Below are 25999 nucleotides of genomic sequence, written 5' to 3'. Positions count from 1 at the left end.
AGCAAGCCCCCCCCCCCCCCCCCCCCCCACACACACACACACACTCACTCACTCACTCTCGTTCTTTTTCTTCAGCCTGGAGGGGCCATGTTGCTCGGCAGAAGCTCAAGCAAATTAAAAAGGAGCGGGACGAGGCTGCTATCTGCATACAGTCCGGTAAAGAAAAGTTTATATTTTCCTCTGAAGTTCTTCATACACTCAAGTGCAGACCTCTGGAATTTCTCATGTCGCCCTGTGTCCAGTGGAAAATCGTGCTACTTTTTCAAAATGAGAGGGGGATGAAGGCTTGAAAACCTCACATCTTTGTGAAACACCTTTTTGATCTCATTGAGTGGCCCACGAAACAGTAATAATTAATTAATAATGCATAGAGAAAAGCTTTTGAAAGTTTGGGCAGCATTTGGTCCCCATGTTTCAGAAGAACAGTGCATACTGAGATCCTTTTTTCCTTTCATCTCTTTCCCAGTAAAGGCAAGAGAGGGGCTTATCCCTTCTGTTTCCTCACGACTTCCTCTCTCAAATTCCTTGCCTATTACACAGCCCTCACATACCAGAAACAAGATGCCTTTTTATACTGTCAACCTTTTCATCTGAAATGTAAATTAATTCTTACTCAGTATGCCTTGACTAAGATCAAAGTGGGCACATTAACCTTCCTGCCCCCCCCCCCCCATCCACCCCCACCTCCTCCCTGGAGCCTCTCACTGGAGGACAAGAAAGGGTGCCAAAAGGGGCAGGAGAGAGGAGGGCAGGGGGAGGAGATTTGGCATTGTTTGGCCTGCTCTCCTAAGGGCTGCCCTCATCTGGCACATGGAGCATCTCTGTCGCTTGCACACCTTGTGTAAATGTCCTCCTTTAAAACCCTTGTAAATAACGCTGCAGAATGGATAAACAGGCTTGTGGTGTGAGGAAAGCCTCAGTTGCTGCTGTCTTTCTCTTTACAGAAAGTGTGTTTGTGTGTGGCCGCCGGGGTTCGGGGTGGGGGGGTGGGGGGGCCTGAACCTGACATAAGTGGGGCCTCAGCCCCCCGGCGGAGCACTCCAGCACATTCACATTGTGTGTTCTCCGCAGCTTATAGCCTTTGAGGTGGGATGCATTTGCATTCTGAAAATAAACAGATGCCTTTCAAATGTATGAGCCTGGTGGCTTCTCAGATCTCAGCGGGGCCCGAGGGACATGCTCACCATCGATCAGATTAGACCATGCAAAATACAACCATGGCTCAACAATGTACTTGAGCTCTCTTTTCCGCCAAATATAATTTTACAAGAACAACACAAAGCCCGCTGATGGAGTAAGTCAGTCGTCTCTGTTTAGCTTCCATCTGAGCCCAATAATCACGCTTTGCTCTGTTACACTATAAAAAGTTCGAAGTCTGAAATGATTTGATAAATTATTGGCAATACAGGTGACTTAGAATGTAATATTTGATAACGGCCAGAGTGGACAGCTTGTATGTGCTTTTAGAGGAAGGAGAATGAGTGAATATCTGACATTCATATCCTGCGCAGCTTACCGGGGCCATCGGGTGCGTCGGGACCGTGGCCCTCAGAGGCACAGATGTCACCCTGAGGCTGGAAGAAAGACCACCAAGGAGGAGCAGATGGGGTGAGCACTAGACATCTTTTAGGGTCTCCTAGGACGAATGTGGATTCATGTTGCATTATTTCTTGAGTCTTCCTTCTTCACGCACAAAACTGTGATTCAGATATGACTCAAATGAGATCACCATCAGAGAGGCCTTTCTGAGCAAGAGGACTTGCAGGATTCCTCCTCAGCCTGGTCTGACGACGGCCCCCTTTGCCTCGTAATGTTGTGTTATTTCAACCAGATGAGAAAGCTCCTCCCTGTGCTCCTCCTCTTTTAGTTTTATTAAACGTGATAAATATCTTTCCACCAAGATAGCACACTGACCACAAATGGGGCTGGGCGCTGCGCTGGTCTCCAGATGTATGAGCCGAAGACTTTACACTGCGTATGTGAGCATTCCAGTCATTAAGAAAGTATGTGCTAAGCAGGAAAGCAGCCACTGCCGTAACAGCAGAGCACACTGAGTATAGCTTCTCTCTGCACATGTTTATCTGTTCGTAGGAAGTGTGAAGTTTGGGATTTCACTTAGAAAAAAAGATTTGGCTTGATTCGAATGTGTAGGAATTAAATAGAATAAAGAAGGATGCCACAATGCTTTCCAGTACTTGGGTGACTTTTGGTCAACTCTCTCCAGACTCAAACTCCAACACACTAGATTTACACATCTGAAAGTGTTATGCTTGTTGTATACTCAAACCGAGCAGAGTCTCATCAGGGATTTTTCTCTCCATGTTTACAATCATATTCCTTGGTGAGAAACACTTCAAACCTCCACTTAACAATTCTGTTTAATCAGTGCTGGAATCTCTCCATATAGATTTATTTTGACATGATCTGGCCCATTTTCCTCCTGTAAGATCTATGTTCTCACCTACATGCTGTTCTTTTCCCTTTTGATATCCCTCCTCACTGCCACGCGTGAATTCTCATCCAAACAGTCGAGTTGCATCACCAAACTCTGTAAACTGGATGAGAGTTTGTTTAAGACTCCAAACCTGAGTGTGCCTGGCAGGCATACTCAGGTTGTGTTTGCAAGTGTGGTTTTGCGCGCGTGTGTGTGTGTGTGTGTGTGTGTGTGTGTGTGTGTGTGTGTGTGTGTGTACGTGTTCAAATGAGTGATCACATACTATTTCTCTCTTATTTTGTATAAATTGCATAATCATAGACTACGGCCTTTAAACAAATGTAAATAATCCACGGCAGCTCACTTGTTAAATTCCTAAACTGAAAAAAAAAATGTTTTATGACATTTAATGTTCACTTCAAAATGTTTCCTACTTTCATAGGTCTCACAGCCCCAAGAGCAAACAGGCACAAACAGATGGCATGCGAAGAGGAAATGTGAGTCTACGGAATGAGTATTTTGTTATGCCTGACTTTAGCCATGTACGTTAAATGCTGCTCCTCGGCAAAGCAGCTTTAACCCAGATTATTCTTTGGGAATTTTTTTTGAGTCCTTGAGACAAAAGAGTTCTCTTGCTTCAACCTCCATCTCAGCGGAGAAGACAGGGTGGTACGGGAACGAGAGAATCAAAAAGCTGGAAATTCACGGCTGAGAATAAATGCTCGCTCTTCCCTGAGGTGATTTGTCTTTGCGCTCCTCTTTCTACAGATGTTAGACCCCTTTTTTAGTAAAGACCTGAGGTTCTTTGGTAGCACTTTGATATCCTGCTCGGATTCAATATGTGAAATAGAAGAGCCACTCCGTGACTTGGAGCACATCACAGTCTTTGAAGTCTGATCCAATTTTTGCTGCTCACCATTTGATGTTGAAAGGATGAAATGAGGAAAATGTACAGTTTTTGCCAGTAACTCTGCTGAGCATATGTAAGATTAAAAAAGCAAAATCCTTTGGAGGATGTACTTAGAAATGTTAAGCAGATTAATACTTTCCTATAGCTCTTTTATTCAAAGATAAAATTAAATATGAGAGGAAGTCTGTGTGCTGTTTTTTTACCCTCACAATTAAGTCAGTGTGGTGCTGTTTGCTAGGAGGTAGGGCTAGTAAGGGGGGATATGCAATTGCATTAGCATTTGATTAACATTGCAAAGCACATTAATGGGTTTGAGTTATATGCATGCCAAATTGTAAATAAATGAATACAGCATCTACATGACTAGATTGAAAAACACACACACACATTACAGGGCTTGCTTTGACTTGTGCCTATTTATCCTTGCTTTCACTGACATTGCTCTTCTGGGTGTGTGCGTGGGTGCGTTTGCGTGTGTGCGTGTGTGTGTGCGTGCGTGCATGCGTGTGCTCGTCTGTGCACCTCTTCTGTCAAGGTTGGCCCCGACAGCCGAGACAGACAACTGAAAGACATCAAGAGAGACAAAGGCAGAGCAGAAGACAGTGTAACGAAGCCTTGCAGGGAGACAGCTAGACTGCGAGACATGCAGTGTAAACAAGGTAAGCCTGAGCACAGAGCTGGCGGGTGCAGGTAATTACACAAAGAGACAGCAGAAATCCCGCTTTAATGGATAAAATGCCATTTTTAATGCGGGACCCCTTTCAACCTCTCATCCCAGCCCAATCCTCTGCTGCCATTCTTTGTTGACAGCAAAAAGAGAGAAGTATTACGGGTGATCATTTCTGCGGTATTTTAATAACCCGGGTCAGCTCATCATAAATGTCTCATGGCAAGTGGGGGGGCTTTTCGAAGTGGCACCAGCACTTCAAAGCTTTCATTCTCCCGCATGGCGAGCCCTTCACTAAGGATCTCATCAGTGACTCTAATAGACCTGTAAAGTAACAGTGACAAGAAAATACACAAACCCTGATTTGTTGAACATATGTTTGATTTGCTTTCTGCCCCAGGCAATGAATTACATTAATACCAGTGCCTGGAAGGCTGAGTGGGTGGCTGTGCAGGGGGCCTCCGATTATGGCCGTCACCCAGCCCACCACTAGGGGTAATGGGGGCCTGGCCCTTCATTAATGTTATTAGAGGGGTATGAGGTAAGAGACGGAGGTGGAATAGCATTTAGCAGCGCGGCTGAGAGATTACGGGGATTAGACATGATAATGTAACACAGACAGGGCTCTCCAGCGGGCCTGGGATTAGTGTCAGCATGCCGCAGCAGGTCTGGGTTAGATAGCGGCTAATTCGGTAATGCTGCATACAGGTGACCCCCCGCTCCGAGGCATCACTGCCACTGAAGTGTTTGATTTGTAGTGTCAGAGTGATTATGGAAGGAAACAGTTCAATGAATAGCGGCATGAGGACATTTTCAAACGTGTGTTTTGTCCTGGATCACGAGAGCTTCCGGTGGCATTCAAACACAAATTTTGGAAATCACAGCTGAATTGGTTCCTAGTTTTTGCCTCTTTTTTGGACCTTGAAACCCTAAGAGGTTGTTGACCGATTAATTTGATGTGTGACACCTATTTGTTTGCATGAAGATCTTAATGTATATTTTCAGTTTGAAATATAGAGCGCTAAAAAAGTGTTCACACAAAGCTTAATACTGAAAATCCACATCTTAGGGCTCTCGTCTCACCACTTCCATTTACCAGTGCTGTCTTTGCAGGACAACGATGTCACGTGTCAATGTGGAAGAAAAGAAAAGATAATGAGCAATGTAAATTATTTAAACATGCTTCTATAGGCAGAAAAGCATGCCTACATCTATAGTACTGTCTGCCTATGCTGTGGTCAGCCCTAGACATAAAAAAAACCCTGCGTAGGCGATCTCTTTTTTTTAAACATAAAAATAGAACATGAATCAATAAGTGCATAGATGAAGAATCTGGCTAGTTTACAGCGTAAATGTTGAGAAAACATCTTAATTCCCCTGTGAGTGTGAATGGTTGTCTGTCTCTATGTGTTGGCCCTGCGATGGACTGGTGACCTGTCCAGGGTGAACCCCGCCTCTCGCCCTGAGGCTGCTGGGATAGGCTCCAGCGCCCCCCCCCCCCCCCCCCCCCGCAAACCTTGACAGGATAAGCGGTAGAAAATGGATGGATATTAATTCCCATTCCTACTTTTGCCTCTATATGAGTTTCGGTCTCAAAGGGAAAGTAACTTGTGTGGTTTTCCTTTCTCAGATTGTTTCAGTGCACATTTTTTCGAGACCTAAAGGGGAAATTTAAAAAAAAAAGGTTAAATTCTCCAAAAAAAACCTTTGTGAGTCCTTTATCATCGCTGTGAAAAGTTTCCTTCACATCAAATAATTTCAGTTAACAAACAGAAAGAATTTCAACATGTTTCCTATTGTTCTTTCAAGCTGGAAGTAGGACTTTAAAGACTTAGAGTACAAGCATAAGTGACTTAGTAGGAATCTCTTAGCCCAAAGATTTATCCATAAGCTCAAACCTTTCTAGTTTAGATGCGCTGCAGCGAGTCAAACACTCTTCTTGTTATTGGGTGAGCTGAAAGGTTGCTACACTGACTTATTTAGCCTGGGGCAGATGAATAACATCTCATATCTGACAGTTCTATTATGGTGTACTTTTTAATGGCTGGGAATGAAATCCACCCCCCCCTTCACCGTGGGCTTCACTAAGTTATTTTGTGTGGAGAGCACACAGATTTTCAGGTATTCATCGTCGCCTCTTTTCCTGCCTGGTTTATGTTCCAAGATCTGCTTGTGGCTCTGACTGCTTTCAGGAAACCCCATTTGAATATGCTGAGGGAGGCCACGGTGGCTCAGGCACCCAGGGCACACTTTGATCCCTGCAGATCTGAGGGCCTCTTTTTTTTTTTTTCTTCTTCTTCTTTTTTCATCCCGGGGTTGAGCGAGTCGTGGAAGCCTTGCCCCACCAGATGTTTGGAGACCGGGCTCCTTCCTGTGTCTCATCCTGCTGTCGCCTCTGGTGATCACATCAGCTCTCTTGGGCTGGAGCTCGACCTGGAGTGTTTCAGGACACCAGTGGAGAAAAACACAGCCATGAAAATCAAATTAGCCCACCCTTCCAGACACCCGCTATACCCTGCTCCCATTAAAGGCAAAACACCAGGGCGTGACCTGGAACCTTATAATGTGTTTGAGGGACGTTTGGTTTCACAAAGCCTGGTGTTGCGAATGACACGCTTTTCTTGCATGTATAAACAAAGCAGACTGTATATCGGACACCAGGCTTGGCTTAGCTTGCTCTCACTCTTCAGCCAAATTACCCGCAGTGCTGCATTTTCTGGTGGGAAGAGAGCATTAAAGCATGTCTGCAGCACCAACCTTTGATTTGCCATGTTTTTGTCAAAGCTACACATACACAGCGCAGTCGTGTAAGCTACACACTCAAGACGATGTCACCTCTCGTCACCTGTCTCCCAAGCTTGAATATTAATAAATACCGCATGTTTGGAAATGAGTCACTGAGGCGTGTGCGGAGAGAAAGACTTTGCTAGCAAGCAGCAGATATGATCAGAGCGCTCCTTATGCTCCTCAGCGTGGTAAACAGGATGGTGCGGAGGATCAGTCAGAGCTGACTTTATGGTTTATGAAAGCTGAGCTACTTATGTTAACAGGCTTTTTGAAGATTATAGTTGTGGTAAACATACATGTCAAGAGAGAGACAGCGATAAAGTGGAGCCACAACACAGAGACCAATTACCTCTGCACCTTGGAAGATAGTTAACCTGTTTGTTTGAAGTGAGAAAATGGAGGAGACGAAAGAGGCAAATGAAGAGAATATTTGAAGTTAATTTTGATTTATTGGTTATAGTTGAATCCCCTCAGTGCACAACATAGTAACTCAGTAGGAATTGATTTAGTTTGTCGCCCTGAGCTGCTTCTGCGCTTTATAGCAACAGCTGGGAGAGCTCATTGGAATTGAGGAAGCAGTTTTATCCGCACTGAGGTCAAACACTCACCAGTTCATCTCACTTTCCTCTCCTCTGGTTCCCTCCCTCAGCTCTTAAATATCCTCCCACATGTCCTCCCAGGTGCTGCTCCACAAGCCTCCGCCACCATCGCAGCAGCAGCGGCGTCACCATATCAACACACATCTGCCAGACAAATGATCCACCCTCTCCATGTTCTCCAGACAAATACTCTCCCTCCCTCTCGCTGTCTCTCAGCCTTCTGATTTATCTGTCTGTCTCCACATATCACCGTGGCTCAACCGGATGCCTTCAGTTTTAGGCAAATTACAGGCTCAGTGTAGCGGCAGCAGAGATTTGGAAGGGATAGGAAAGACTCAACTTAACGGAAGGAGTTGCCTCTGTCTGACGCTACCTACGTAATCTTCTTAATGTCAGTGGGAGTAGTTAACAGGATGTACTTCCAAACTACTCATCATCCATCACAATTCCAACAGAATAATCTCCTCAGACGTAAAATCAAGGTGGAAAATGACGCTTCAAGTTCTCAGTAATTTCTCACGTGGATTGAGTCATTTGATTTAGTTTGAACAGTTTTAACAAGTTTTTCTCAACTAGAATTGTTATTGTTGTTGACAGAACACAGTTCGATAGTCCAATATCTTTTATTTGATAAGTGCTAGAATACCAACGATCAGGAGGAGAGCGGCTTAATGTCTCTTATTAGCATATTTAGTCTATTTTTGGCTCCGTTTCCTTGTCATTCAAGGATCCCTCCTCACTACTTACTTTTTACTGATCCTGCCGGATCACAGCTATAAACTGCACGTGATTGACTTCAACAAAGTTCAAAGATATTTTTTCCCCCACCATGCAAACATTTCTTTAGGAGTTTCTTTAGTTCCAAATCTGCTGTCAGGGGAAATGATTGATTTCAGTGTGAAAAATTGGTTGTAAGTAACAACATCCTCCGCTCGCATTAGTGAAAACAGATGCAGGAGCCGCTCCTTTTCAGCGTTATCTGCAGGTCCTGGCCAGTGTGTCTTAAAATGCAGAGCACATGAGTTACTATTTAGCCATAATGTCCGAAATGATGAAAGTGGTAATAAATCTCTGGAGCCCTGAAAAGTTCTGGAAATCCTCTTCAACTTAAGATATCTGTTTGGGGTCGTTGTTTGCAGCTGATGAATAATGTGTGTGTGTGTGTGTGTGTGTGTGTGTGTGTGTGTGTGTTTCAATGTGCCTGAGCTTATGTGCCCCCATGTGCGTGTATGTGTGTGTGTTTGTGTGTGTGAGAAGAGGTAAAAAGAGGGGTCTGGGTTGCACATGCCTCATTTAGACATCAAAGGCCCCTGCTGATGATTTTCCCTTATAATCCATGCCTTTTGGTGCCTCGGCTCCCTCCATCTGAATAAACAAAGCCCAAGTGGTTCGCTGTGGTCTGGGAAAAGTCAGGTGATTGCAGCACATGATTTAGGGAGTAAATCGATACATCTTTAATTTATTCCACTAAAAATCCCTTTTAGCAGCTCTTTTATGTTGTTTCTAAGGAGCATTCAGATTTTCGAGGGGATTCAAAGTGGTATTTAGAGATGTAATATGAGTCATCTTCTGCTCTTTGAAAATGAAAGAAAATACCTTTTTCCATAAAAAAAAATCCTTTTTATCTGAAGAAGCAAACATGTACAATATGTAAGTCTCTCGCCAAGAAACACAAACTCTGCTTGGCTTTCTTTTGATAGGAAGAAATCAATATTGTATGAACCGCTCTGTACTCCCAGTCGACCATTATTGCTCCCCACCCCAAAACAGCAGACGTTACCCACGATCATTTAGCAAACCCCCAGCGTGAGTCAGTGTCTGACCCCTTCCCAGCTCTGCTTTCCTGCGTCCAAGAAGAGATCCATCCCATGCCAGAGGCCAGTTCAGCAAACTTCCCTGCCTGCTTGCAGTATTTCTGGAGGAGCAGCATTCCTCTGGGGCTGGCCCAGATCAAATGGCAGTGATTTCCCAAACACAGGCACTAGATGGGAAGCCTGACCCATCCTCTGATCTGCTAGATGCTCTAATCGCTGCAGGTCAGAATGGATAAATAGAGATGTTGATCCCCCGTGTGGCATGTTTGAGTCCTGATCTGCCAACCAACAGATCAGATCAAGGCTAAACAGTCTGAGGAAAATATGCAATTGCAGTTGAAATGGCAGTTGTTGTTTTTTTTTTTATAAAATAAACCACAAGCCTGTTTTGTTCTTTATGGTATTAAAGAAATGATGATTGTACTGCCCAGAATCACAAATGTGTTTCCACATTCACAAAGTCAAGATAGTAATGTTGATTTTTTTTTTTTTCTTGAGCAAGTCAGTCAGAGTCTGCAGCTCCGTGTGCTGTCACACCTACAATGGCTGCTGAAAATCAGTCTAAACTTGTAGTTTTACCAAAATCACCCGTGTAGCAGCGCGTGTTAGGTGTCATATTAGTGTAATCCAGGAGTGACTGGCGTTGGAAAGGCTGGAGACTGTCCTGTAAGTTTGCTTGGTCGGATGCTGAGACAGAACTTTTGATCATCTCTGCTGTGCTCTGTTTGAACGCGCTAGTAAATTGTTGGATTGTGTTCGATTGAATATTCTGATGTTCCGATTGTTTGTTCTGATTGACACCTCATATCAAATTATCACACCTCACACAGTCTGGTCATTTACTGAATCGCCACTGAATCGCCATCACTATTCAGAATTGGTCCTTTCATGATGAATGGGGGGGGGGGGGGTCTGAATCGGGAGCAAGGAGCCAACACCATCTTCCTCTCGATCAGGGCTGCTCACCAGATGTAATATAATTGAAATAATATTAATCGGCCTAAAAATACAACATCTGCCAAAAAAAGGGGGAGAAAAAAAGCATTAAATAATATGGTAAATCCCCATTTATCTGACAACTTAAATAACATTTTATTAAAAAGAATTCGGGATTTTATTACTTTATAGAATTTTTTGCATTTGCTTTTGCCACACTATCAGATTTTTGTTTGGGTGGGGGGGGGGGGGGGGGGGTGCGTCTGAGCCCTAAAGCCTCCAGGCCAATCAGGGAGATGAATCTTCATTATCACTTTTATAGTATTGTCACCTTTAATAATTTTTTTTTTCTGATTCGTCTGCTGGTCTTCATCACTAAAAACGATAGAGAATTGGGTCACTTCCACAAAATTATCACTTACTAGTATAGGAAGTCACCAATATGCAGAGCTTGTTAGCCGCGCAGCAGCACGCTCACGACAGCGGCTGAGCATATTTCTAATGAAGTGTTTTCATTCTGATCGGTAAAATCACCGGGTTAAACGTACAGCTGATACCACCTTTTACTTTCATATTGTAATTTAATAAAAACTGTTAATCGGAGCCTTAATCCGGCAGCAGATACCATCTCTGAGCTGCAGCGGAGGAGGATCTGCAGCACAAGCAATCGCAGGGTTTCATGTTTGGTGGAGATAAGAGTCAGCACACATTTTTTATAAATATATTTATGAAGTTGCTATTTTTTAAGATAAACAAAACATAGGTTTGTTAAAAGAGAGCATGCAGTCTAGTTTACATCATGATCCCATTTTTAAACTTTGTTCAAGGCCGTCAGGATTCATTATTTGTGATTGAGTGCTTTGATGCAATTTCAGGGGAATAAGAAATTTGCTTATCAAACCCATTTCAGAATCATTAGCAGAATAATGTCCTACATACACGCCACACACACATTGTGTGGGAGAAATTTAAGGTTTAACTCATTAAGTGCAACAAGGAGGTTATGTTTTCACCTGCATCTTTGTATGTCTCACTGTATTTCTGTTAGCGAGTATCGTAGAGCGACTCTGTAGCCAAAAAACATGATTTTTATTTAGTTATTTATTAGTGCACTGGCTTGATGGAGATCTGTTCTATTTAATGCAGTTACAGCAAAACACTCTACTGTCGAATTCATATTAAAACCTGCTTTTCCTGTACTTAAATCAAGCTAGCCATTTTGACACACAGCAGGTTTGGTTTTTTTTTGCACATGAGATCAATCCAAATGTCCAAATACTCCAGAAATCACACAGTAGACGGGGAGCAGCTCTGAGGCTGGAGAAGATAAGATTCACGGTCAAAGTTGGCCAACAGGAACTTTCTGGGCATTTACAATGCGTGACTTTAGTAAACCTGGGCTGGTTTGAATAACATCAAGACAGCCGAGGAAAGATGGGGGGGTCGAGGGAAGGGGACTGCGCTTTGATGTATAGGATTGAGATGTGATGAGGTCTGTTCACAGCGAGTACAAAGTAGTATTAAGATGGAAAAAGCAAATGCAGCTTTAGTCAAGGTAGAGAAGCCGAGGTGGCAAGACATGATGAATAAATGTCCTGTCTCACCTGAAATGTCTGCAAAAGAGATGAAACATTCTGGCATTAAATATAGATGCTGCTTTGTGAAAGTGACTCGGCTTTAAACACACACTTTAGCGGAATGCGCATTTTAAAAGTCGGGGGGTGTGTTGTCGTGCGAGGATGAACAAAGCTTTCACGTTTGTTTTACACGTTAATCGTCAGATTATCACAAAGCCGGTTCTCCGTAGAATTTAAGGCTAACACGTTACTTTCAGTGGAGAGATGGAGAATTCAGTAGAGGGTAGTTTTGTTTCCTGAAACATAACACGTAAATACGTGTCATCAGATTCATAGTGGCTGTTGAGGGGGGACAGTAGCCCCCGTGATTCTATGGTACTTCCAAAAAAGCTTCACTACGACCACTGCACTTCCTGGGTGCCCCTTTTGCACATCCCATCCTTATCAGTGCAATATCTTAGACTCTTCCCCAGAGAATTTCTTCAAATTTGGTTGACACATCTGCTTGGGTTCAAGGATGAACTGAGAAGACATTTTGGTGGTAAAAGGTTACTGTCACCGCACGTCTATGATAGCTCAGGAAGGCCTTGAGGGGCTGTCTACAAATGTGGTGCAGATGTCTACTTGGGCTGGAGGTTGAAGTGATTCACACTAATAATTTTGACAAAATTTCACACAAATGTCTAATATGCTAAAATAATTTGACATTTTATAACATTGTAATGCGCAAAAAAAACCCCCACTTTTCTCTCAGGAATGCCTTTTTTTAAAATTAGACTTTTCATTCTTCGCCATATACAGTAGCCAATGAGTCTGGACAAACTTGACTGTACATACTGGACTAGTTTGCAGAGGCAGAATCTGATTTTCCTGAAATTCACAATTACTTCCTTAAATGTCTGGATTAAACCCAAAGATAAGATATTGAATTTACTGTCATAGCGGGGTACAGAAACCAGGAGATGTTTATGATGGAGGCGCTGGCTGGTTCATCGATTATCAAAATAGTTGGTTAGTTGACAGTAAACAGATACACCTTTGCAGCTCTGATGTCAGGTTGCCCACAGATTTTCCTAAACTGATAACTGTATGTGTAGTCCAGTCGTCCTCTGCTGGAAGGGTTTCCTTCAACCCTCGCTAAACTAACATAATGAATTTTTACTTTGTAGTTTTCTTTTTCCTGAAAATGATAAAACTTGTATTACATGCTGTAGTTTTCAGCCGTTTTAGGACAGCGATGCGTCCAGAGCCTCTTTCCTGCAGGTGATGAAAGTCCTTTGTTAGTCAAAAGTGTCTCCGACACCTCACTGTGATCCTGCCTCCGCTGAAACTCTCCGTCATATTACACCATAATGTGCTGTGCACCTGTGTGGAGAGATACAATTAGATGTGTCTCATAAGTGTGGATTTATGTAATGTGAAGCTGTTATGGAGCAAGAATTGCATGATGTTACTTAAGTAAATTGTGTTGCTGCCATTTTGCCACACAAGGGTTCAGACTGAATAAGTATAGGACGGAAAGGGTTTCCGGCTGCTGTCATCAGTGTCAGTATCGTCGTGGTGCTTATTGTTGTTTTGCTTGGTTGGACCCCTGCCCTTATTTTCCTCTGTTGCAGGTCCAGTGATGAAGCTGCAGCAGAGAACTCCACGCCGGCGGGGCCAGCAGCTCAAGCTGCTTAACAGCCCTGAAGACAGTCTCTACTACAACCAGCTAAATGTGAGTTCAAAGTGCCGATAAAGGCCTTTGTCTGACTTTGGTTCCACATCATAATACAATTAAACCTACCTGTGCCAGACCCTGGAGCCCCACCCCCATGTTTCTCTGCCTCTTGTCTTGAACATGTGCTTATGCTCTTTATCTGTTGCTTTCATGTCAGGATGTCTGCCTTCACGGTGAATAATTGATGTGGTTTATCAAAGCTGAGCAAGATGCATGCTTCATCAGACTCACTTGAGCCCTTTGATCAGAAAAAATTATGCTGTGACTTCTGATATTATCAGCATCTGCTCGCATTCAACACAAAATCACTTTGAATTAAAAATTAATGACTCTCTGCTCATCTTTTGACTGTGTGCTCTTGGCCCTTTCCTCAGAGAACTCTGGATTACCAGGGGAGCAAGAGGAAGCCGAGAAAACTTGGGTAAATAACTGCTTTCCTACTTACAGCAACTCTAAACAGAGCAGGCCCTTTGTGGAATAGGAGAATCCAGAAATGGAGTTGTTTTCTTATAATGTAAATGGAGAGCCGAAAATAACAGGCTTTTTATGAGCGGTAGCTCTGCATTATTAGAGAGGGGGCTACATCGTTACATCTTCCGGCTTTGTCAGCATGCTAATTTTAATTGTTGAAGGTCTGACTTGTATTTGTACTATTAATGACACCCTTTCTCACATCAGTATGCCTGGCTGTTCTCACCGTGTTTGTTCTAAATGTCGAGTTTCTTCACACCAGGAAACCTCTGTATCACTGTTAAGTTGGCTCCAACCTCTCACTACTTTCTTCTTCCACATCACAGTCAAATCAAAGTGCTGGATGGAGAAGATGAGTACTACAAATTACTGTCAACTGCCGAGTCGATCCCTGAGGAAGAGTACGAGACTGCCCCCTCCTCCCCTTCTTTCTAGTGGGCCTCTCGTCAGTCAGAGATGAACCTTACAATCATGTCAAGCGGTAAGAGAGACACATCAGACATGCAGACAGACACTCCAAAGAGCTTCCTCACTGTTGGATGTGCAGTGGTATGTGGAGCGGCTGTGCAGGAGGAACCTGCACATATCTCACATCTTACTAATTGACATTTAACAGCGTTTTATAAACTTTGCAACGTTTCTCTGTGTACAAATCACGACAGTTTCTCATTTCATAACAAGATGATACTTAATAAAAGACAGATTTTGTAAGAGGAGGGGTTCTGGGCATCTTCCAAGATTGTTATTTTACTTGTTGCTATTGCCTCCAAATTTAGCAAAATCCTGTTTTATTTATATGCAATATGATATTTCAAGGTGTCTTTCTGAAGGCCCGTTCAAGGGTCTTAAAACCTTCAGCACAATACGTTTTCACCGTACGTAACGTAACGATAGGTGATGCTCCGACGCTGCTGAATTCTCATCTCTTGCTCCACGCAGCTGCTGAAGTGGTCATCTTTAAAATGCGTCGTGTATTGCACGACACCGCCAGACATCCCGATCTCCTGACAGTGTGTAAATTTGAGCCAGCAGTCACGTAATCACGATATTTTGGAGAAAGGCACTAAATTATCATATTTACTTGCTAGCTAACTAGCTAACTAGCTAACTAACGAAGATTGTTTCACGGGATAATTAAATGAAATTGGTTGGCACAGGCTTCTGTCAGCATGTATCATAGCCAGGTTTTTGATCAATTTAATTTTAAAGTGTGAAAAGGGCATTATTTTGAATCAGTTTGACTTATACGTGCTAGAAATGATAGTGATGTCTTCAAATTAACTTTTGATCATAAATGACATGATGTTCAGTTATTAATGACAAACTGAAGAAAAGCAAACCTTTTTAAAGTCTTGTCAGCAAGTATTTGGGGTTTTATATCAACAACTGACAAAGAAGTCGTCTGAAGTGTCTGTGAATATTTGTGAGGGGTTGGCGCATCTATTTAACGTTACATTACATTTACATGTAGGAGCTCCTCCTCCTCCCCCCCCCCCCCCCTCCTCCTCCTCCTCCTCCTCAAGGCAGTGTCTTTAAACTCTGCAGTGTGAACCTGACATGGAAACATCTACCTGTTTCCAAGCGTCATGTTTGTTGTCTCAGGCAGATCCACAGACAAATCCTCCTGAAACCCAAGACTCTCGCTATGAGTTCTCCCACAGAGAGCTGCTTGTAGTCAGAGAGGCTTTGTGCTGTCTGAGCGCTGGAATCACCAGACATAGCCTCACAGAAGCAGGGCGAGACCTCACTTTGAATTTCCCCCTAAATACAGGAATTTTCTTTAAAGATGTGTGTCGGAAATGTAGGGCCGACGAGTTGATTTGTAGAGCTCTTTTTTTTTTTCTTTTCAATTTGCATATCATTTACTGTATCTCTCTTTGTTGACACCCGAGGGCCTGAGAGGAGATTTTGATCTTAATAGGAAGAGTAGGGTGGTATGACTGAGGATCTCATATTCAGCGGGGAAAACATTAGAGCTCTGCCTAGATAGCAAGACCCGCTTCTCTTATAGGTTCAGGTTCACAGCAGCAACTGTGGCGGCTTTAAAGAGGCCCAAAGTGGTCTTCAGCTCCTCGGTACGGCTGAGGTCAGACTCAGGTTGGATTCATCACCTAACATCTTTATTCCTTCTTGTTTTCCCAGTTTGAATATAAAGGGTCCTTCAGAAGCCTTCACCTTTAATTTCACATAATTAAATCACAGCGCAAGTGAAATTTAAGATCCCAGATGGTTGTGGTTCGAACCCTGTCATTTTCCTAACCAGAACGATGCTGTTTGTTGTTTTGAACGACCACATCGTTGCAGTGGTAGTATGGTTAATCCAGATTGGATGAATTCTCCAGAAAAGATGAAACACAAACAAACATCCCTTTAAATCAAGTAAAGTTATGTTGCATTCAACTTCACTGCCCCCCCCCCCCCCCACCCAGATATAAATCAGCTTATTTTGGACTGAATTAGCTCATGTGATCCAAAAGCATCAATAAGAAAGTGTGAGATTTCAAATTATTGTCAGATTTAACAACTACAAAAAAAAAAAGAAAGAAAGAAAGAATCAAAGAGTAATAGCTCAGACCACTGGCAGTGTTATAATGTGGTGTCACAGTTAGTTCAGAAGCGTTTCACCTCCGGTCGTAGTCACAGATCCTGCAATAATTAAAATCCTGGTTGTGCATTACTCCCTTGCTGGGATAGTTGGTTCCTCTGAAGAGCAGTCTGAAATAGGTCACCCCAGCAGCACCCTGTAGTGCATCTTAAGAGTACACTGAATCAATTAAGTGTGATCATGCTCCCTTGATTATTTTGGCCCTGTTTTACCACGGAGAGGAATTTCAAATAAGCTCATGAGTCTGAATAACAAGGTTGGACTGTGGTGACAAATGGTGCCAGAGTGGGTGTTTCTTCACGTTTTTCTCTGCCAAATTAGCTCCCTGGCTGATTGCCTGCTTTAGCTTATGAGAGGAGGTGAGCGGAGGTGTGTACATAATTGCCTTGGTTAGCTGATTATGTGTTGCAAAAGGCAAATGTTATGAAATACTGTCGTCACTCTGATGAAAGACGCTCTGAAGCTCCTGTGTTTTCTTGGACCCCCAGAACGAAGAACGTCACAGACAACTCAGCGTTGGAGGCCTGACACCTGTGTTTTCTTTAATCGTAAAAAATCCAGCTTGCTCTTGTTTTTCCTCATTAAATCTGGAAACATCTGGCGCGTGAGAGGGAGACTCCTTTAATGTGGCTAGCATTACTGCCGCTGTTATTCTTGCCATTTTAGCTATTTCATACACTTTCATTAGATCCAAGGCAACTCTCCCTCCCTCTCCCTCCCTCCCTCCCTCCAAAAAAACATTGTTACCCAAAGTTTGGAACCACCTTTATGAAAATCGCTGGAGCTGCAGCCTTCACAAATGATGAAAAGCCTTTATTTTCTGAAGAAGCATACTTACCTTTTCACCTAATAGTGATGTCTCACTTCAAAGCCAGAGTGCGATTAGGCCAACATTGTCCTGTCTCTATATCCTCAGTTCAAAGGGAGAGTTTGAATACCAACATTTCATGTTGCAGCCTTTTCAAATACTGTTTACGTCCTTTTGATATCCAGATGTGTCCAATTTTCAACACATTATAATGTATGAGACTATATACTGATTTTATGCCCTGGTAGATTATTTAACAATTAACAATGAATGTAGATCGGACAAACAACATGGCGACGAACCTGTGACGCTGGCTAATGATTCGAAGCAAATTAAAGAACGCACATGAGCATCATCCAGATGTGGGTTGAGGGCTGTGAGCGAAAGAAAATTCCCTAAAGACGGCATTAAAAGAAAAAAAAAAAGGTTGAGCGGGGTGGCGGCAGAGAAGGAGGCATGGAGGAAGAAGGAGATAAAAGAGGCGGTTGAGTACATACATCAAAGGTCCCTTAATGACAAGGGATGCCATTAGGGTTACAGTGGCTTTTGTTTCAGCTTCCTCACACCTGCAGTTTGTTGAGGGTGCACTGTTGTGTTGTTAGCATTTGCATGAATATAACATGCATGCATGAGGATTCCTGCTTAATCTTAGTGGTAACTAAGTGTTTTGGTCAAAATTACAGCTTCCTTTTCATTCATTTGCTTCCCGTGTGCAAGTCTGGAAGAAGGTTTATAGAACAATAGGAACAGTATGTAAAAGCTGTTATCCTGTACGCCATGAAATTTATAAGTTTTTCGTGGTGCCTCCGGTGCTGGAATGGGATTTGACAAATCAGAGCGTGAAATTTGATTAGCCTCTCTCAGTTTGTAGACGGCGTAGGGCACGAGCAGACTTGGCATGGCCGAAGGTGTAACCTGTTTTGTTTTGCCCTGGCGCTGCTTTCCCAGATGGTGGGACCAGCTGCCATTGAATAAACACTGGACGAGGGAACAGTGTGAGAATTACCACGGCCTTGTTTCGGTTCGGGATGCATAACGGAAAGCTTGTCTTTTTGCCACTGCCAGGGGGAACTGGAAGCTTTTTGATTGAGGTCAAAATAAAACAGTGCAAAACTCTAAAAATTTGCCCAACAGCTCCTGCTTATGTCTTGCTTGTGTGGTTTTGATTTCAGGACTCCACTGTCATATTTCAGAGGGTTATTATTACAATAATTGTTCCCTTAATATACCAAAACACACACAGATTCTTAAGCCTAGAGCCAAATCCTGTTGTTTGTGGTGAGAAATCCATTTTTGAGTCCTTCTAGTCCCCTGTGTTTGCCTTAAATATGTTTTGAGAATCTACGTTTTATTATGAGCCTCTAAAGCATCTGTAGACAAGAAACTACCACACAGCTGCAAGTGTTTCTTGTCTCGCTCAGTCACTCTGGAGCAAGAAAAACCTAGAAAGACAAAACTGAAAAAGAGAAATGTGAATTTTTAAAACTGAAAGTATGTGACGATGTTTCCTCATGCTTGAAGATTGTAGATGGTGTATTTTATTATCCAGGAAGGAAGGGGAGCTTTTCCCTCTTTAAAGCTGGATTATCACATCCAGGGTGGGCTGGGAGAAGGTATAATGACCTGTCCCGCCTTACATGACCCCCAGGCCAAGCCGCACATTGCCAAGGCTTTGCTCTTTGCTCTTGAATATGCAGAGATCTCCTACTTCATAGGCTCAGAAGAGGGTGGGGGGGGGCGGGGGGGGGGGGGGGTGAAAAGAGTTGTATCGCATTGCAGGGAAAATTAGTGAGACCAAAGTTGGAGTTTCTGTGTGTTGGGGGCTGCGAACAATGGCAGCTTTCTGTCAGACAGCAACTTCAAAGGTCTGCTGAGTGACTGCTCTGAGTTATACTTTGTTGTAGATCACTGAGGAAATTCACAGATGTTTTCTCATACGAGACACCATTATAGCGGCTCAAGTACCCAGTAGCCTCGAGCATCTCCCTCTCTCCCTCCCTCTCTCTCTCACTCTCTCTCTCTATCTCTCCCACACTCTCACACATGATCCTCCACCCCTGCTCTCACCCCAGACTCTGATATCTCTCTTTGAGACAGATGTGGAACCCGTTTTCTCTTCAACTGTCCAGAGAATACTGGAAAGTTACAAAGGGTTTGTGTAGTGGGATCAACCACCAACACCCCCCCCCCCCCCCGGACTCTGTCAAATCCACAGTTCTCACTGTCAGTTCACTCGAAATGTCAAGATCACATGAAGCTCTGCTTCCTGACGTCCGTTCAACCTCATATTAAGCTAAATGACATTAATTGAAAAGTGAATGCTGATAGTGGAGTGTTTTGAGTGCATTGTGGGAACGTTAATGTAGTGTCTCTCTTTCTCTCTCTCTCTCTCTCTCTCTCTCTTCCTCCTGCAGATTGCCTTCTGCAGCTTTGAAGCAAACCAAAACATCTCAACAACTTTATCTATTGTACATTTTTATTTATTTGTAGTAAAGTACTCTTTTATATGACTCAAATAAATGTGTTTGAACATCAACAATGATTTCTGATCTACTGTGTCCCAATTCTTGCTAAAGAAAATATGTCGTACAAAGGTCAATACTAAACAGCACGAAATATGTTTAAGGAGACACACAATAAGTTATCACTCAAGATTCTGCAATGGTTCTGCCCTCGTTTACATGTCTTCATTTAAAAAATAAAGGGAAACGGAGCTCTTCTTGAGCGTGTAAATTTCTCTTGGTGGGAAAGGAACCACTTGTCGAATCCTCAGGAAATTCAACGAAGAAATATGAGGTGAAAATACATAATTAGATACTCAGCATTGTTGTCTTTGGCACTAATTTAGGTCAGAAAACTACTTTGGTGTCTTTTCCCTTATCATGCAACTGTGTCTTCCTTTTTGTTTGTCTCTAACTGCAGCTTCATGCGCGTTTAAATCAACTGAGAGCTTTAGCAACGCGCTTACCTGACGCATGTCCGTTTAGGTCCTCTCGTGCCACACCTGCGGGAGTGTACACCGCTACGCTGTATTCACTGCGTACACTTGTCGCAGGCTGACAATTAAACTCTTGCTTGTGTTCTCAGATTCGCATTTCTTCTTTTACTTGTGCAGATTTCGTGTAAGCAGCCTAAGCTTCAATTATTTGCACATTTCAGTGACAACTTCTTCATAAATGGAAGCCACGTACTGCTCGTGATGACTGCATTTGACATTTACCGCTTAATTATTCAATCATATTTCATATTAACTGCATTGGCAATGCAACAAATGGAGAAAAGAATTGATACAGAAATGTGTCTCGATTAACGTTGTGGTTCGCACCCCTGATATCTATGATATCATTCTGACTCCTCTGTGTATCTAAAGAGGACGAATGTCTTGAATTGAGGGGAAATGAAGTTATGCTGAAGTAGAATTTCAACTAACTTCTAATTCAGTCGCTGTTGTCGACATCTGTAATGAGAAACTTCGTATAAAGTAATAATCTTGCAAGTCAAGATATAATTACAGATATCTTGAATTAGCACATGGACGAAGTAAAATGAAGCTAATACATGTTAGAGCGTCTTGCCGTACATGTCTGAACCCTTCAGTAGTATTCCAGCTTTGTGATCGTCTCTGATTTACACTCAAAACTACTGAGGGGAGGTCTTCCAAGTTAATTTTCCCATCAAACACCACAGGAAAACTTTCCTTTAGCCATACTGCTGCTGAGGTGACCCCGTGAGTCTTGTGGCATGGCCAGAAGACGGTAAAGGTTCGGAGCAAGTAAATTACCTCCGGGACTGGACATTGTGTCGAGCACACAGTCATGAATTTCTTACAAACTAAATCAAAGTGCTGCTCAAATTCATCCCTCAGCTGGGGTCCATTGAGATGCATTAAAATGTATGAACTTGCATTTACTGCTGAACCAAGCAACTCAAAGGAAGATATCAATAATTTGGCAACGCTGATAGCTTGCAAAATTCATGTAGTTATCATGTATGGCTGGAATGGGCCTCACAGAGCATGACAAGCCGATCTAAGAGGAGATCCACTTTAATATCTGTTATTTTAATGTTCACAAATCACAGCTGCTCTTCAGGATCATGTGTGTAAATCTTATTTCTGTTTTAAGGTGGATTCTCCCCTCAACGGTTGTCTGCTTTGACGCGAGGGAGCAGATTACAACATTTGACATTTATCTGACATTTAGACCTTGAAGCAAACACTAACTGACAGCATTTTGCAACACAAACACAAACTTTTGGAGGAGACTGTCAACATGTTTGCTCCAGAGAGTTGCCCAGCTTACCTGACTGTATAACAATCACTCATCTTTTCATTTTATTTGCACTTACTAATCTTATGGGTCAACATTTTTTAAAGTGAAAAGGTGCACCAATAGGGAGCAAATTCACAGGTAAGGAACTCTTGTCTAGGGTTTTAACTTAATAATTCTTAAATCTTTTATTCATACCGTCAGGTTCTGCCAATGGTTCTTAATGTTGGTGAAACACCAGCGATCAGTCGTTTGTGTGCATATGAGACAAAGAAAGTGTTGTGCTGAATGCCGATAAACGTAAGCGAAGATTCCTCTTATCGGTCGGTTGAAATAATAATGATTACTGACTCTGTTTGTCTTTCTAGGAAGTTCAAACACTAGGAAAAAAAATCAACTTCCATGTCTAAAAAATTTTGAAATTTGACCACTGTAAGATTATTTCTATAGGGGAGATCATACACACACACACACACACACATGCACACACGCACACACACACTGTATTTATTATAATGCAGCTCCATCTTACTTCCTCTCATCCTGCACACATTTATTATTAATCTCTCCACTAAAAGCCTCATCAGCGACCACTGCCTTCACTTGATGTAAACAAAGTTAATCTCCGTTATTTTTTCCAATCAATCAGCAGTGTGACTACAGCTCTCCTGTAGTCCGTTTAGTAGTTTAACGTGGCTCCAGTGCAGCCCAGCAGGACTCCCCCTTTCCCTCATGACTGTGTGTAAAGCCGTGGGAGAGGACTGGGAACATTAATCCCTTCAAAGGAACAGATCTAATTCAAAATCTGCCGCTCCAAACTAGTTGAGAGTACAGTGATTGTTTCTGCAGGGAAGCCAGATAAAGATCAGAGAGTTGATATAGAAAACTACAACTTCCATTTCTGTAGCTGAACCCCACTGCTCTGCCACAAAAAGTTTGGATTTTATCTTATAAAAAGTGCATACTTTGTCTTAATTAAAGGTCCTGAAACTAACAAGGGACAAATATATGACTTCATAAATATCTATATATATCTATATATCTATATCTATCTATATCTATCTATCTATCTATCTATCTATCTATCTATCTATCTATCTATCTATCTATATATATATATATATATATATGTCAGTTTTGTATTACTCCTCTTCCTCAATGTAACATTAACATTTCATTTTAATAATTAAGAAGTCAAACTGAGTTTTCCCCCTTAATGTGTCATATAACATTTCTAGCTGTTGGTGTTTTTTTTTTGCTCTTCTGCAAAGAAAAACTTAACTGAGCTGATAAAACAAATGATTGAAATTAGTGATTTTTTTTCTTATCCAGGGAGGGTATAATTAAGCGTTTGGTGCTGTGTTGTAGTTCAAAGGCGCAACAAAGAAATGTAATTCAAATTAGAAATGTAAAAGAGATTCTTAAGAGATGAGAACTTTGTGTTGAGTCACTTGATTTGGTCCCTTTCCTCCATCAAACAGTCAGCTCTCGGGAGATCTCCAGAGATAACAATGTCACATTGTCACATAGAGTTCTGCTACAAATCCTTAATTACAAAAAGAGGATCAGATGACTACAGCATCCAATACCGGGGTCTCCAGGCGGCATGGGGGTCTTTGATCAAGAAAATCCAATTATTTGTGTATATACATTTCCCACATAGTGATTACTTCATTAATTGTCCCGCCTTTATCTCCTCCCTTCCCATCCCCCCTAATAATCAGCTCCTTTATCCAGACCAACAAACACACCATAGGAGCTTTGTGGATTCAAAGGATTTGCTTTCCTCTCTCAAAGAGCCGCTATTCTTTGATGATTGGGCAGCGGCAAACTTCAAAGTAATAAATCTTATTTCTGACTGGCTGGCGGCCCACCAAAGTCCTTATCAAATTCTAAGAAGTGATCCCTCACTCTTCAGATAGTCCAAGGATATCTCGGAGAGAGGAAGCACTTGAGAGCAGCTCCACGAGACATTTGACTGCGAATGCACACATTTATATAAATTAGAGCATTTTTTTTAATCGTTTTTCGTCGCGGCGGAAGAGGACCATGGCAGCAGTGGCTGTACTGCGGAATGAAACACTCCAGGCTTTTTTGCAGGTTTGTGCGCAAGTTTCTGTTCACTTTGGCGACTTTGAATAACTTGTAGGTTAAACGTCCGGATTGATTTGGCATCGTGAGTTTTATGTATGTAATGCATGTTACTGAGAATCCGATGTCATTTCATCGATAATTGCGTGCTGCAACTTTTGGGGTTTGGGGTTTGAGAGCTGAGCGGGATATTATCACGCGGGTTTTGATCCGTGTGGTGTTTGTGGGTCATTTTTAATAAGCGTCTAATGTTTTCTATAGGATCGCACCCCAAACTCTTCTCCAGAGAACTGCAAGCACTCTCCGCTCGCTCTCCTGGCCGCCACTTGTAACCGGATCGGGCATCATCACGGATCCAACCCCACAGATTTCCTCCAGGTCCCCTACGACCCCACTCTGGGCTCCCCGTCGCGTTTGTTTCACCCGTGGACTAACGAGGGCAACCATCAGAGCAGCCTGGCCAGCAACTCCACTTTCGGACTATCCTCCAAGCCCCAGCTGTCCGCTCATATCCAGAGCTCCTTCAGCTCCCACCACGAACTGCCCCTCACCCCTCCCGCGGACCCCACGTACCCCTATGACTTCTCCCCCGTGAAGATGCTTCCTTGCTCCATGCAGTCCACCTGCCCCCCCACCTACGTCCCCGCTGTCAGTTACGCAGCTCCAACTCCCATCCCGCCCGCGATGCCAAGTTTTGTCACGGGACCCTCCGGCCTTGTGCACCAGCAGCAGAGACAGTTGTCCCCCAATCCCGGGGAGGATATTCCGTGGTGGAGCCTGCAGCAGGGGAACCATGTGAGCCACTCTTCCTCTCTCGGCTCCCATCGCTTCCAGCTGCAGAGGGGTTTGGTTCTGGGACATACGGACTTTGCGCAATACCAGACGCAAATCGCGGCTCTGCTGCACACAAAGTCCCCTCTCGCGACTGCGCGGCGCTGCAGGAGATGCAGATGTCCGAACTGCCAGTCGTCCACGTCCAGCGACGAGCCTGGTAAAAAGAAACAGCACATTTGTCACATACCAGGTTGCGGGAAAGTTTATGGCAAAACTTCTCACCTAAAGGCGCACCTGAGGTGGCACTCTGGGGAACGGCCGTTTGTGTGCAACTGGCTGTTCTGCGGGAAGAGTTTCACCAGGTCGGATGAGCTGCAGAGACACCTGAGGACTCACACGGGAGAGAAGCGCTTTGTTTGCCCGGACTGCTGCAAGAGGTTCATGAGGAGTGACCACTTGGCAAAACATGTCAAAACGCACCAGAACAAAAAGAGCAAGTGTCATGATAAGACACTGGAGCTGGTCAAAAGGGAGGACACGAGGAATATGTTGTAACAGCCCTTCTAGTCATGTCCAACAGTAGAAACCACTAGTGCAATACAGTCAGTCCTACATTAGATGAAGTACACAGTGAGCTGCCTCTCTATATTTGGTTTCCTCTCATTTCTCACACTCTGACAATAGTTTCTAACATTGCTGGTTTGCGTAGCACATTTTTGTGTATTTATCCAGTTAATTTGGGACCATGGAGAAGTTCTTGCTCATAAGTTTGAATTCACTGTCTATATCATATCAAGGAAGACAAGTTTTCAACTTGTGTTTTTGATCATTGTCTTCGGTGGAAGATTTCACTCCCCTGTAAATTATATTTAATAGCTTTTGTTGAATGAAAGTGTCCGTTTTTTGCTCCATATGGGGTGTTTTTAAAGCATGCTCTTGAGAAGATCTGCTATTTGTTGATATGACCCAAATACTGTGTGAGAATAAAGAATATAACATTTTCCTCATCTCGGAATAATTTATTTAATCTCCCGCAGTTATATGGGCGATGAGACAGACGTGTCAAGGAGCGCACGTCATGTTGTCAACAATTCAAAATTACCTTCTCAAATATTTTGTTGAGCAAAAAAAAATGTAATATGAGTGAATACTTAAAGTTGTCGTTTCTAGTTTGAAAAATGTGCAGCTGAATAATTCACTCCTAACTAAAATTGTAAAGTAGTTTTTGGAGTCCAACTTTAGGCTCATCTTTTGTTTCCTGTGAACTTTAACAAAAAGTCAACATCGACGCACATTCTATTTGTGTGGCTTGTTTTTGAAAAACAAAAAAAATTCCTGGATGTTTTTAACACGTGTGGTCAAATTAAAAAAAAAACAAAAACAAAGCAGTGACTATTGAGGTGTGAGGTCAGAAATTTTCCCGCCACCTGAGTTAAGACTGACATTAAATAAGACAGATGTCTACTAAATGGACCTGATGCTTTGTGCAGGTGACATGAGAGTGACGCGTCATTGACAAAAACTTTACACTTTCAAGT

The 25999-nt window shown here is 42.8% G+C and overlaps 2 protein-coding genes across 6 annotated transcripts in view; both read left to right on the top strand.

Moving 5' to 3' along the window:
- Positions 1–19982, top strand: part of myo3b (myosin IIIB) — a 69310-nt gene extending 49328 nt beyond the window's left edge. For all 5 annotated transcript variants that reach the window (XM_086220693.1, XM_086220692.1, XM_086220690.1 and 2 more), the window contains 8 exons: positions 76–156; positions 1512–1608; positions 2877–2931; positions 3880–4003; positions 13341–13441; positions 13819–13865; positions 14242–14396; positions 19743–19982. In XM_086220693.1, the coding sequence (XP_086076819.1) occupies positions 76–156; positions 1512–1608; positions 2877–2931; positions 3880–4003; positions 13341–13441; positions 13819–13865; positions 14242–14350 (614 nt within the window). In that variant the 3' untranslated portion in view covers positions 14351–14396; positions 19743–19982. The remainder of the gene's footprint in view (positions 1–75; positions 157–1511; positions 1609–2876; positions 2932–3879; positions 4004–13340; positions 13442–13818; positions 13866–14241; positions 14397–19742) is intronic.
- Positions 19983–23190: 3208 nt separating this feature from the next.
- On the top strand, positions 23191–25459 carry sp5a (Sp5 transcription factor a). Its single transcript, XM_086221302.1, has 2 exons — positions 23191–23696; positions 23949–25459. Exons 1-2 carry the CDS (start codon positions 23646–23648, stop codon positions 25014–25016), a joined length of 1119 nt encoding a protein of 372 aa, XP_086077428.1. The 5' UTR covers positions 23191–23645; the 3' UTR covers positions 25017–25459.
- Positions 25460–25999: the final 540 nt, after the last annotated feature.

This window comes from Aulostomus chinensis, chromosome 12 (assembly GCF_037954235.1).
Source record: "Aulostomus chinensis isolate RoL2024-O1b breed Wild chromosome 12, RoL_Achi_v1.0, whole genome shotgun sequence".
Classification (NCBI taxonomy): domain Eukaryota; kingdom Metazoa; phylum Chordata; class Actinopteri; order Syngnathiformes; family Aulostomidae; genus Aulostomus; species Aulostomus chinensis.
Note: the sequence above shows the minus strand (reverse complement) of the source record. Positions and strands in the feature narration are given on the sequence as shown.